Below are 12,848 nucleotides of genomic sequence, written 5' to 3' on the forward strand. Positions count from 1 at the left end.
ACTGTTAATAACCACTTGTCTGTTATTGCACTGAATCTGGTAAGGAAATCTGCATTCCCGGAATGGCATGCCATAGCGCGACTTGTTAGAGCATTCAAAAGCGCCAAGACAAGATCAAAGGCCGCGATGGAGGAAGGAGAGCGCTAATAAATAAAGGGTATTAAAAACGACGTTGGCACGCAATGAAAGTTGGAATGGAGCAATTACTGATACGGCGGAACGACGCAAAATGTGCTTCTCAAAGCCATTCGAGATAATTGAAGTAGATTAAAATAAAGGCAGAGAACAAAGTAATTGGCTATTTATTATTGAATGTTCCGGCCGTGGGGATCAGAGATAATAATTTCTGATCAGCAAACATTCAGCAGTGGCGTGGCGCGAATGATCGATTATCGATATTTCTCTATTCAAATCCGTGGTAAAGAATCGATTATTAAGGTGTTCGCTGCGAACACCCTGTTTATCGATCCTTTTCCATGGGTTTGAATGACAGATCTATCGATATATTGCAAAGCACGCCACGCCACTGACATTCAGTCGCTACGGATTAGCCGGAGGCATCTCTTTTGAGTTCGACTTCATTCCGACGCGGAAAAGGTCGGGTTATAATATCTATCGAAAAATTCCTGTAATTTTTTCCTTCTTTTCTGTGATTTCAGAATGAAATTCTCCAAGTCAAACGCGATCGCCATTTTCCTGATGAAAAACATTTGTTCGCAGTTAATTTCACATTCCGATGGAAAGAGATGTAAAACAAAGTTGAAGATTGCATTCCTGAATTTATCTTGTATTTATTTTATTATTTTTTTTTACTCTCTATTCATTTCTTTTGGATACTCTAATATTTTCAGCACGTTTGATGATTCAGCCTTGAACCGTTTTTTGGAATTGATTTCAAGTTATTAAGAAAGATGAATTAAATTTGGTGAACTAACAGCGAATAATGAAAATTGCTAACGGTTGAGACTATTCGATGATTGTCACGGTTACAGTAGAAACAGCCGTTTTATGCAGTTTTAAAGAGAATGTGTAAGAATATCGAAGCGCCTTCAATTACTTGATTATACTTCCCCGCCTCCTAGTGTTCAAATAGTTGCAGCACAGATTAATATATACCATTAAACGCTCCTCCACAGTATAAACGGTACCAATCAAAATCAGCCAAAGAAAGTTAAGTGTTGTCTAATTTCCTTTGGATTTAATTTTGTTAACGAAGTCCGAGAACACTCTGATCTGAAATTTGTTAGCATATTTTCCATACCCAAAGAAAATTGAACAGGAAGTTTTGAAGCATAAGTTGTTCATTTTTCTGTCAAAAAATAAAAAATCAGAGAACACTAGGTGACTTTATAATACAATTACGTTCATTTTCATTAAATTCGTCCAGTTGGCAGTTCTTTACATTGCAATTAATGGAGTTATTACAATGATTCACCTACTCCTGCCACTGATCTGTTTTTTCAGGATTCAGTCTTCTTTTGCTGCATTGAATTAAAATTTTTCATACAGCTCCAATTTTAGGACTTTAGGAAATGTTTTTCGCGGTGCATTTGAGAAAAAAAGAGGATGAAAGCATTCGTCTTCTTCAAGCAAGATTACTGATCAGAACACTCTCACGCTAAGAGAGACTTTAGCTCCAGAGCCACGTCATACTTTTATCACTGATAGCTTAAATTGATCGACCGTACACCGTGAGTTCATCAAAGTGGGACGTTTATCAAATTTAAAATGGGTGTGACTACTAATCATAGAGTACATAGAGTCGTAATGTAAATGGGAGATCTGGGCGCCATGTTCTGCTCGACGAATTCCGAGCCCGGTGTGCGCCGAGTTCGGGTCGCTTTTTCGATACATTTTCGATCCAAAATGGCGGTGTGGAATACGTGGTAATTCCTATCTCCTTTGTTGTTGTTGTTGTTGTTGTTGTTGTTGTTGTCATCGGATGGCCGGGTACCCGTGTATCGCAAACAATCGATTATGTATCGAAAAAGTGACCCGGCGTCACACAGGAGTCTCGGAATTCAGGACATGGAAAATGCTTAAAAGTGGCGCCAGCTCTCCCAATTACATTACGACTCTATGTACTCTATGCTACTAATCGACAAGATCAATATTCGTATACAAATTCAGTTTGAGGTTATGTGTGAGTTTTTTTGATGTGATGTTGTTCCAAACAATCAACTCCGCTCCTCAAAACATACATATAAGGGATTTTGAGTATCAAAAAATCGGAATTTTACTGGTAATTTTATTCTATCGATGATAAAGTGTATTTTATAATAGTTATTAAATTTTACTCATTGGAAAAAGAAGCGCAATATCCAAACGGTTCGTTTTTAATCCCACCCTTAAAGGTGTAAATATTACGATGTGTACTATGGAATGAATTGAACATTTTCGTGAATGCCTTTCAAAATCAAATTCTACTACCACTGTAAAAGTAACGGCGATTATAGTGTAGTATTGACTAATGTTATAACTTTTTCCAGCCTTTTTATGTTTTTTTAGGACAAAGCACAGATTTTCCTCGATAGTTTCGATTAGGAGGATAGGTGGGCGAAGAAATCAGGCTTGGTAGCAAAATACCATCGGTTTTGTTGTCATTACCGAAATCTAATCAGGCAAACGCACTTGAATAGACTTGATTCGAGGCGCGCGTTCACTACGCGACGCCACGCAACGCGAATGATGCAGTGTTTGATTCTGAATTACCATTAACAAGAAACCATGTTCGTTTCAATATTCTGACGGTATACGAAAAATAAGCTGATTGTTATTAGAACATAAATGGATTTGTAACGAGATGTATAAACTTTTCATCACACTAATTTCCACTAATTTCCACTTAATTTTGACTTTATTCGAGGTGAAATTTGAAGGGCAATGAGATGAATTGTTTCCTGTGCAGACGTCACTTTCAACACCCAACTTCAAAAAAAGTTATAATTTTAAGAACTAGATTTTCAACCGGCATAATGAGCAAAAAAGTTATTAGACGGTTTTAAAAATATTGACAAATTCATTTCATTAAAATCATGGAGATGGAAATTACATTAACACATGATCAATTTTGTTGGACCCCATGTAGAGCCTCCAAATAGCTACAATTCTCGCCTCTTCATCCACCGAAAAAATTCAAAAAGAGGAGCTTTCACAGCAAAATTACAACACAAGCTATCTAGACGATCAACTCTTTCATCATGCATGTAAGTATTGAATATTGATTTGATTGAATTTCGTCGAATTATGCACGAGGAGGGATTCAAAATTTAATGAACTTCAGCCAGAAACAATTTTCAGTTTCAACTTGATGCATCAGTAAAGCATATGATTGGAGGAGAAAAACACTGGAACAAAAAGTACCTTACAAAGGAGTGCATGATTTTTGCGACATTATAGTTTACATTGATGTGTGCACAATAATAACGCAAAACGTATAGTACTGCCGAAAAGCAACTCATTGAATAGTGTTGAAACCATAGCTTTCAAAAATGTACCAAGATCGAATTGACGGAATTTAGCCGTCTTTTTTCCGAAAGTTCCTGAAATTAATTATGATCAAGTTCACACTTTAAGGTATTATGTGAGAGAAAACATACTTCAAGTAGCACTCATACGATTCTCGTGAAAATTAATCAATTTTTTGTTGTTTTCTTTGCAGCAAGTTTGTTCAAACATCCGAATGAGACCGCAGAATGGTACAATAAAACAACCTCTCGATCCCAAAAAGGTACGGTTGCAAAAACTGAAAAGAGTCTTAGAGCGTTTTTAGATCGAAAATTATTTTCTACCAGAGTGATTCAAAATGTCAACGGAATGTTAACGCTTTGTTGACCAAGAATATATGATTTAGTCTCGTAACAGTTCAAATTTTACATGCACAAATCAGTGACATGCATATTTTCAGTTGTGATTCCACCTCACATAGCACTGAGAACTTCATTTTAGCGACATTTTAGGAAGGAAGGGCAAAAATTGTTGAAAGAAATTAAATTTGTGTGTGGTGGGGACTTCAAAACATCTACAAAATGCCCTAAATTGACTAAAATCGGTGACAACCCCTTCGAAAACGGTCAATACTAAATTGCGAGGGGATGGGGGTTGGAATCTCCCTTCCTTATTGACGCCTCTATTTGAGGTTTTTATAAAAAGTCGAGAAAGGGCCGGTCAAAATTGCAAATTTTCCTGTATTTATTATTTTTAGAAAATAATTTAGAAGGACTTCAATTCACTCTTCAGCACTATTAACTCAGTCCACTGCATGCTTACACAATTTTATTAGTCACACTCACTGATAAAACTCCAAAGTTTTTTAAACCCAATGGACCACTAGACAAGGTACGAATTTCAGCATTCTGATACATGTTTCTTAACCAAAATTTCACGTAGATTACGATACGCACAACGAAAATTACCGAAATTAACTCCTTACGAAGATATTAAATGATTTTTAATGCGTGAATTCAAACCACCCGCTCATGAAAACTCAATGCTCTACGTGATTCATATCGCGCGCTGAACGTTATCATGAACGTCTCAGCGATATAAAAATCTGGCAACCGAAGTCTTGACGCTTTGGCTCAGCTATAGCGAATTGCTTATAGTTTGAACAACACATGGTTGGAAATGAACATTGCTCGATTGAGAAGCTTGCTGAAACCATTGTAGTGCGGGATTTGACTCACGTAGAGCTTTGAGTTTCTTGTGAGCGGGTAGTTCAAATTCCTCGTAACCAATGTGAAATAAAAACGTTAATATCTTTGTTAGGAGTTGATTTCGGTCATTTTTGTTGTGCACATCGTGTTTTACGTGAAATTTTGGTCAAGAAACATGTATCAGAATGCTTAAATTCGTACCTTGTCTAGTGGTCCATTCATGCTACCAACATTTTTATTCGACTCGTTTACTTAAATGCAACTTGTCAAATGCAAAGTTGCAAAGTGTGATACTGACGCGAGAAAACGAGGATTTGATGAAAAATTCAACGGAAACTTCAATGTGACGTCACATTCAACTTTTTGTTGGTTGGCGGGAAACCAATTGGCGCCGCTAACTGGATGAAAACTTGAACATAGAGTAATTGAATCATATTTTTTCCGTTCAACTTTCCATGCAACTTTTCGTTCAATTATGTCGGATGAAAATATTAATAGTGTAAATTGGGCTTCAAGCACATACAAAAGGAAGAATTAATATTTTTTTCTCAGATGCAGCAATACCATATTGGCTTTCAAAGGGACCGTCATTTTCAACGCATCTGATCAAACATGACTTCGTGCGGTTCGAGGAAGGAATGAACGACGCTCTCGTAGCAATGAACAACACGGTGAACAACGCTACTAATTGGGAGGATCTCGACTGGTTCAAAATGATCATCGCCCTATCATTCAGCGGGGTCGGTGATTTCTGGGAGGTGACAACCGGAGACCAACCACCGAACGGGACAACATGTCATCTGATGGTGCCAAAGGGTGACGAGGAAACCAAAAAAGACTGGTTTTTCTTCTGTTACGGACTGTGCTACACGAATAGGGGAATGCGAGAGCTGGCGAAGCAAGAACTGGCGAACATGATTGCCGAGGGTTTGGGAGAAGACTTGCGCGACTATGTCCCGACAGCTCGACGTCTTTTCCGAATTTTCATCGCTTTTCACGGTCCTGCGGGTGCTGTGGAACACGAAGGCCCTGTCGAATTGCGAGAGCCCGATTACACCAGTATTCCTTCGACGGAAATCATTCAACATTCCGATTGGTGATTTGTTTTAAATCTAGTTTAGAGACTGCAAGGAGACCGTAATTATACGTATTTCTGTCAAACGGAACTACGTGCATTAAGTCATGAGCCCTGACACCCATTAGAGTGTATGCATAACAGGGCTCACGTTCTAATGCACATAATTCCGTTTGGCAGAAATACGTCCAATTATAGTCATTCCATACATAGCTCCTTTCATATGATAGAGGCCACATACAGACGTATTTCTACTCAACAGAACAACAGAACAGTGCAATGCGTTTACTATTGACATTGGTTTCAATGGCGCAATTAGAAATGATATCTAACTTTAATTTGATCTGTGTTAGGTGGGCTTCATAATAACTCAGTTAGGAGTTGATTTCCTAATATGTCGTTCTGTGAATTGTTACCGAATAAGAATTTGAGGAGAAATGTGTGACGTTTTCCCCAATGAGTCTGAATTAAATAACGTCATGACTTCGTCAAAATGGGACTGTTATCATATAAAAATGGGAGTGATTTCTAATCGACAAGATCAATCTTTGTCTATCTAATTGATACCGCAAGCTTATCAAAAAAGGATATTATCAAATTTAAAAATGGGCGTAATCACTAATTGACAAGATCAATCTCTGTCTACCTATTCAGTTTGAAATGATGTATTTTCTCTTTGATGCAATGTTGTTCTCAGCAGCCAAAGTTTCTCAGTTTATTAGTATAGAGGAGTTGAAGTACAGTAGGATAGGAATTATACTGGTACTGTTATTCTGTTTCTTGAGTAGTGCACATTATTATGGATATTTTCATTTTATTACATTGCAATGATCCCAAAAGTCTGTACTTAAGCATACTGCTGAGCAAATTATTAAAAATCATACTATGTGATAAATTAGAAATTTGCGTGAATATTTTCCAAAAAAAAATTAATTAATTTAATATTTATAGTTATAAAATGCAGTATTTGATTCGGAACAAACACACTGATGTTATAACTAATTTTGGCAAATTAGTTGCTTGATGTTAGAAAATAAAATGGTCAGTAAAAAGATTTGTATATAAGCTAGTCCATGACTTTACTGAAATGGCACTTCGAAAGGCAACAATATTGAATGTCTATTGCAGTAAGCACTTAAAAACCTGAATTAATCAAATTCTCTCTTTCAAAATAGATTCTCTCCCCGCATACTAATGCAAAAATAAACTACTTCACGATTGTGAGAACATACATTCAAATCCATGTCTGTAACATTACGGAGATGGAATTACAATTTTACAGCTTCTTTTAATTTTATTGGTGCAATTATAGAGCCTCCAAACAGCTGCAATTTTGGCCTTCTCATTCGTCGAACGATTCGAAAAACACGAGCCTTTACAGCAAGATGAAAACGCAAAATATCAATATCGTCACCTTCAACATGTATGTAAGTGTTCATTCACTCGAATTTATTCGAATTTTACACAAAGAAAGATTCAGAAGTTAATGAACTTCAGCCAGAAACATTTTCTAGGTCAACTTGTTGTGGCAAAGCACGGTGTGATTGGATTGGAGTAAACAATACTCATCCAAAGTGTATCTCACCTCTAAGTTTCCATGATTATCGATACATTCGCTCATGTTCTTCCGCCCAGAATAATGACGTATTTTCATTGCCAAAAAGTAATTGTTTGGGTGCTTTTGAAACCATATCGGTGAAAAAATTCATTATGATCATGCATCACAAAAAAAATGTGTAATTATGGTTTTCAAACTTTTTCAAGTTAATAATGATCACGTTCAAGCTTTATCATAACTTAGGATATAGAATATATTTTAATTAAAATTTGTACAATCATCCCGAAAAATAATTAATTCTTTTCTGTTTACAGTCTTCCTTCTATCAAGTCCTTCTGATAGACCGAATAAGACCACAAAATGGTACGATGAAACAACTACTGAAGATGTACCTCAATACCAATTAGGTAAGGCTGCAGAGTTTTGAGAATTGCATTTTTTCCAGGTCCCATCGCATTGATAGAAAATCATCAATAATAAATTTTAGATCCTTCGGAATGGCAGTAACTCAAGACAGGAATTGCATTTTCTGAAAATAATTTTCTTCTTTTGGAAAGCTTCAAGATCGTTTTGCTTGATGCCAGCAGGAAAAGTCTCAACACTTGTTCAATACATATTTTCAATCAAAAATTATTTACAATCAGAGTAATTTTAAACGTTAATTAGCTTTTAATCGTTCTCATTTTTCACAAACTATGGATGTCTTGGGCTTACAGCTCCGTAAATTTTTACGTGCAAAAAAGAAAGCATGAATAATTGACCTCTCTTTTTGATCCTGAGGGCGTTATTTTAGCCAAATCTAGGGGTGGAAAAGCGAAATTTGTTGGAAAGAGGATTGTCTCGCCTGGTAGGGACTCTAAGAAATTTTTTTTTAAAAATCCTAAAATTGATCGAAATTAATCGCAATCACTCCGCAAGAAGTTTACATTAAATTGCAGAAGAAGGCGGTGGTTGGCAACTATCCCTTTCCTTTGTGACGCCCCAGCTTGGTACTATAATATAGAGCCTGACAAGGTGGTTTTAAAATTGCCAGTACCCATGAATAAAGTATGAAAAAGAACCATTTGAAATAAATTACATTACTTCTCTTACACTTTCATTTCCGTTAACTGTATGCTTCTCTCACTTATTTACTAATTTACAGTGATGTGTTCCAATAGAATATTCCCTCTTTACAAAAGGAAAAATTTGTTCTCAGATGACATAGAGGTAATAAAGGAGCTTTCAAACCACTCGTCATTTTCAGCAGCGAATCTCTTTAAAGGCGATTTCAAGCGATTCCAAGAAGAAATGAACAGAGCACTCGAAGTAATGAACAGCACGTTGGGCAATCTTTGTAATTGGGATGATTTGGAGTCATACAGAATTTTTATGGCTTTGTCATTCGGTCCAATCGGCGATTACTGGGAGGTGACCATCGACGCCAACGAGACGACATCGAACAGGCAAAAATGTCATCTGATGATGCCAAAGGATGATGCGTCCACCAATAAAACTTGTTTTCTTTGAGCTACGGAGTGAGCGAATCGGCATTCAGGATGCGAGAAATGGCGGCAAAAGGAGTGCTGAGAATGTATGGCTATAATCTGGGTGAGGACTTGCGGGTCCATGTGCCAGAGGCTCGACTTCTTTATCGTATATTCATCGCTTTTCACGGTCCTGCGGGTATTGTGGAACACAGGGGCCCTACCGTTTTGAAACCGCCCGGGTACTTCACTACTACCCCAAAAAGTACAACTGCAACAATTTGATGGACAAAACAGTGTTTCAGATGGACCGCATTACGGTCCAGTTACACGATCAAATTGAGCCGTCAAAGTGAAGCTCTGATTGGTGGAAAAAGACCTGAGGTGAGGATGCGACCAATGAGAGGCCCAATTTGATGGCTTAATTTGATCGTGTAACTGGACCTTCAAGCACAAAGGAACACATAAGCTATTAATTAAGCTATTAATTCGGCAATTTTATGTTTCACATGAGAACGGTTCTGCGGATTTTTGTGCGAATTTTAGTGAATTTTTTGCATATTACTACGCAGCAACCTTAAAATTTTCAAAGGAATCCGCACAAACGCTCTCCTGTAAAAAATTAAATTGCCCACCTTAAATTTGGCGATAGCTGATACGGCTTGGTTATTTCCTGCTAAACGCGGTCCAGCTAATGTTCTGAGGCTACGAATATTATGATCTCAGCGGTTCGTAATAAAACAGGTTCTTTCTTTGTGCGTCGGCAATATTTTGAAAAATCACCAAGACTGTTGCAATGTTTTAGATTACAAAAGTAGGTATTCCGAAATGTGTACAAAATCATTTTCAAAATATTTTTAAGACAATGTGATTATAAAATTAGTAATGTTTTTGTGAACTGTTAACATATTTTTAACCTGGTTTCATGCAGATATTCTTAAATAAAACGCAAAATAATTAAGTCAACACGATTGAAAAAACGTTCTAAAATCTATGTGACAATACTTTTTTATGATATGAACAATATTTTTCAAAATTATTGATGCTTTTTCTGAAAGAAACATTGATATCATTTTGTATAATATGTATGAAATATTCTTGAAAATAATTTTATATTATTTTAGAAATGTGTTCGCTTTTAGTGAGTTCTTTCCAGTTAAAAAAACTGTTGAAGCATTTGGTTCAATCCACGGTTACCACTGAAAATGAAAAGTAGGTGCAGGCGCTGAAGTTCTGAGCTATGAGTTCCACATGAGCCTCCAAAAGCATATTGTTATACGGAGAACAGGGCTCACATTGAAACTGAGATACACCCTAACGTTAGAGGCGCGACAAGTACAGCGAATCAATGGCGGGAGAGGTCCGAACCATGATGTGAAAGCATTAAAAGCGTTTTTAGAAAAACCCAGAAGCTTAAAAGTGCTGCCATTGATACTCTCGTAAAATTCCCAATGAAAGAGGCAATTCTGAAATTTTCAAGCATCGGAAAAAACATCAAAGCAGTGTTATATAGTTAGACATTCCATGTCCAACTTCTACTTTGTCCTCCTCAGGAAAAACGCCGTGTGAACCTACAGGTTTTGCCAAATTTCTTTTGATAAAACTCGAATTTCCTGGTAAACTTTGGAATATTTGTCTTCCAATTTTTTAGATAATTTGGTCAGAATTCCTCCTGAAGTTCCTGAAAATATCAAGGAGAAATATTCGTATTTTTACTCAAAAATAGACATTTTACGGGAGGAAATTTGGCGACCGTTGAATGTTCATACGACTTTTCTCCTATTTGCACACTAGTACTGACTCGCTCTACTGTACTGCCGCGCGAAGGAAAAACGCCGTATGAGCCTTTAGGCGTTGCCAAATTTCCTCCGGCAAATCACTCAACTTCAGGAAAAGTTTTGAATATTTTTCTGCCAATTTCTCAGATAATTTGGTTTGCAATTTGATCGAAGGTGTCTGAAAATTTCAAGGAATTTTCCTATAAAACATTTTTCCTATTATTTTTTAGGAATTTTCCTATAAAACAGACATTTTATTAAGGAAAATTCGGCAACTCTCGAATGTTCATACGGCGTTCTTCCTTAACACGGCAGTACTGCAAAGTGGCGAGGACAGGATGCACTGGAAAAAAAACACATTGGATCTAAAGTCCAGACTCTTAAAAACATCGACAAGAAAACATACTCTTGATTCAATCGGATTTTTGCTTAAGTCAAGAACCAAGCCTCTTAATTGGACGTATTTATGCGAAAAGGCGCTAAACGCCATTCCAAACTTCTCAGTAAAGCAAGTTTGACTAAAACAATTGGCGTTTCCGTACTAATGGACCGATTTTGGTTTACTTTAGCTTGTTTGAAAGCTAAAGAGTTCCTCTAAATACGTACGTTGCCAAAATTAGGAAAAAATGCATATTAAGCGAGATATAGGGGATTTTTGCACGTAGGTCCATTTGATTTAATGCGCTAACCCGGATTCCGAATTAAATCAAAAGTCGCTATCCTCCACTTGAATCACTTGATTGACGCGCGCGCGGCGAAGCTTGGTGGAAACTTGGTGAAATTTAGTACCGGGGGGTATTTTTGGACGGGAAACTCGAATTTTGGGTCAAATTTTGAAAATTCAGAAATCCAAGATGGCGGACATGGCCTAAAATGCTATCTCGGTCCCTATCCAGCCGATCTTGGTGAAACTTGGTATCAGGGGGTATTTTTGGACGGGAAATTCGAATTTCGGGTCAAATTTTAAAATTTCATAAATTCAAGATGGCGGATGTGGCCTAAAATGTTATCTCGGCCCCTGTCCAGCCGATCTTGGTGAAACTTGATGATTGGGGGTATTTTCGGACGGGAAACTCGAATTTCGGGTCAAATTTTGAAAATTCAGAAATCCAAGATGGCGGACATGGCCTAAAATGCTATCTCGGCCCCTATCCAGCTGATCTTGGTGAAGTTTGGTATCAGGGGGTATTTTTGGACGGGAAACTCGAATTTTGGGTCAAATTTTGAAAATTCAGAAATCCAAGATGGCGGACATGGCCTAAAATGCTATCTCGGCCCCTGCCCAGCCGATCTTGTGAAACTTGGTATCAGGGGGTATTTTCGGACGGGAAATTCGAATTTCGGGTCAAATTTTGAAAATTCAGAAATCCAAGATGGCGGACATGGCCTAAAATGCTATCTCGGCCCCTGTCCAGCCGATCTTGGTGAAACTTGGTATTAGGGGGTATTTTCGGACGGGAAACTCGAATTTCGGGTCAAATTTTGAAAATTCAGAAATCCAAGATGGCGGACATGGCCTATAATGCTATCTCGGCCCCCCTGTCCAGCCGATCTTGGTGAAACTTGGTATCAGGGGGTATTTTCGGACGGGAAACTCGAATTTGGGTCAAATTTTGAAAATTCAGAAATCCAAGATGGCGGATGTGGCCTAAAATGCTATCTCGGCTCCTGTCCAGCCGATCTTGGTGAAACTTCGCATCGGGAGTATTTTCGGACGGGAAACTCGAATTTCGGGTCAAATTTTGAAAATTCAGAAATCCAAGATGGCGGATGTGGCTTAAAATGATAGCTATTTCTTAAAAAACGCACTACACGTCTAGAATGGCCGCCAATGAACCTGCGTAAAGCGCACGGGCCGGGTTGTGAAGGCCGGAGGTGGTGGGAGCCCAAATATACCTACCTAACCTCAATCTGCTTTCCCGCTGCATCTTGCCAATGTGGATGAGATGTGGAAATTTCCACGTTTGTAAACTTTAAATATATGGCACTCTACACGGAGAAAAAAACTCGTGCGTGGGACCCGAAGTTTGGGTCATATGGATCTCTGAAGTTTTCGGATTGAGCATCTGAACACTTTAGGTCTAGCTGTCGAGGTTCGGATCACACATCTGAAACTTCAGTTCTTACGTCTGAAGTCTTCAGGTGTGAGAACCGAAGTTTTTCGGATGTGAGAATCGAAATTTTCGGATGTGAAAACCGAAGTACTTTAGATGTAAGAACTGAAGTTTCAGATGTGTGATCAAAACCTCAGCAGCTGGACCGAAAGTGCTCAGATGCTCAATCCGATAACTTCACAGATCCATATGACCTAATAAC

At 37.8% G+C, this 12,848-nt stretch overlaps 1 protein-coding gene across 2 annotated transcripts; it reads left to right on the plus strand.

Moving 5' to 3' along the window:
• Window positions 1-1,770: 1,770 nt before the first annotated feature.
• Window positions 1,771-8,535, plus strand: LOC109033833 (uncharacterized). 2 transcript variants are annotated; one of them, XM_072303297.1, is made up of 7 exons: window positions 1,771-2,242; window positions 3,089-3,206; window positions 3,662-3,730; window positions 5,208-5,751; window positions 7,043-7,153; window positions 7,603-7,695; window positions 8,487-8,535. In XM_072303297.1, coding segments are annotated over exons 1-5 (813 nt in total). In that variant the 5' UTR covers window positions 1,771-2,161; the 3' UTR covers window positions 7,044-7,153; window positions 7,603-7,695; window positions 8,487-8,535. The 2 variants fall into 2 exon arrangements, with proteins under 2 accessions (XP_072159398.1, XP_018902189.2); XM_019046644.2 differs by lacking the exon at window positions 8,487-8,535 and having other exon boundaries at window positions 7,043-7,157; window positions 7,603-7,628.
• Window positions 8,536-12,848: the final 4,313 nt, after the last annotated feature.

The sequence above is a fragment of the Bemisia tabaci genome, chromosome 8 (assembly GCF_918797505.1).
Source record: "Bemisia tabaci chromosome 8, PGI_BMITA_v3".
NCBI lineage: Eukaryota > Metazoa > Arthropoda > Insecta > Hemiptera > Aleyrodidae > Bemisia > Bemisia tabaci.

Bases quoted from the DNA above. Each gene is read 5' to 3' on its own strand.
- LOC109033833 (XM_072303297.1), top strand. From the start codon at position 2,162: ATGTTGTTCCAAACAATCAACTCCGCTCCTCAAAACATACATATAAGG. The intron at 2,243-3,088 runs GTAATTTTATTC...GACCCCATGTAG, and splicing joins AAAAAATCGGAATTTTACTG to AGCCTCCAAATAGCTACAAT. The intron at 3,731-5,207 runs GTACGGTTGCAA...TTTTTTTCTCAG, and splicing joins AACCTCTCGATCCCAAAAAG to ATGCAGCAATACCATATTGG.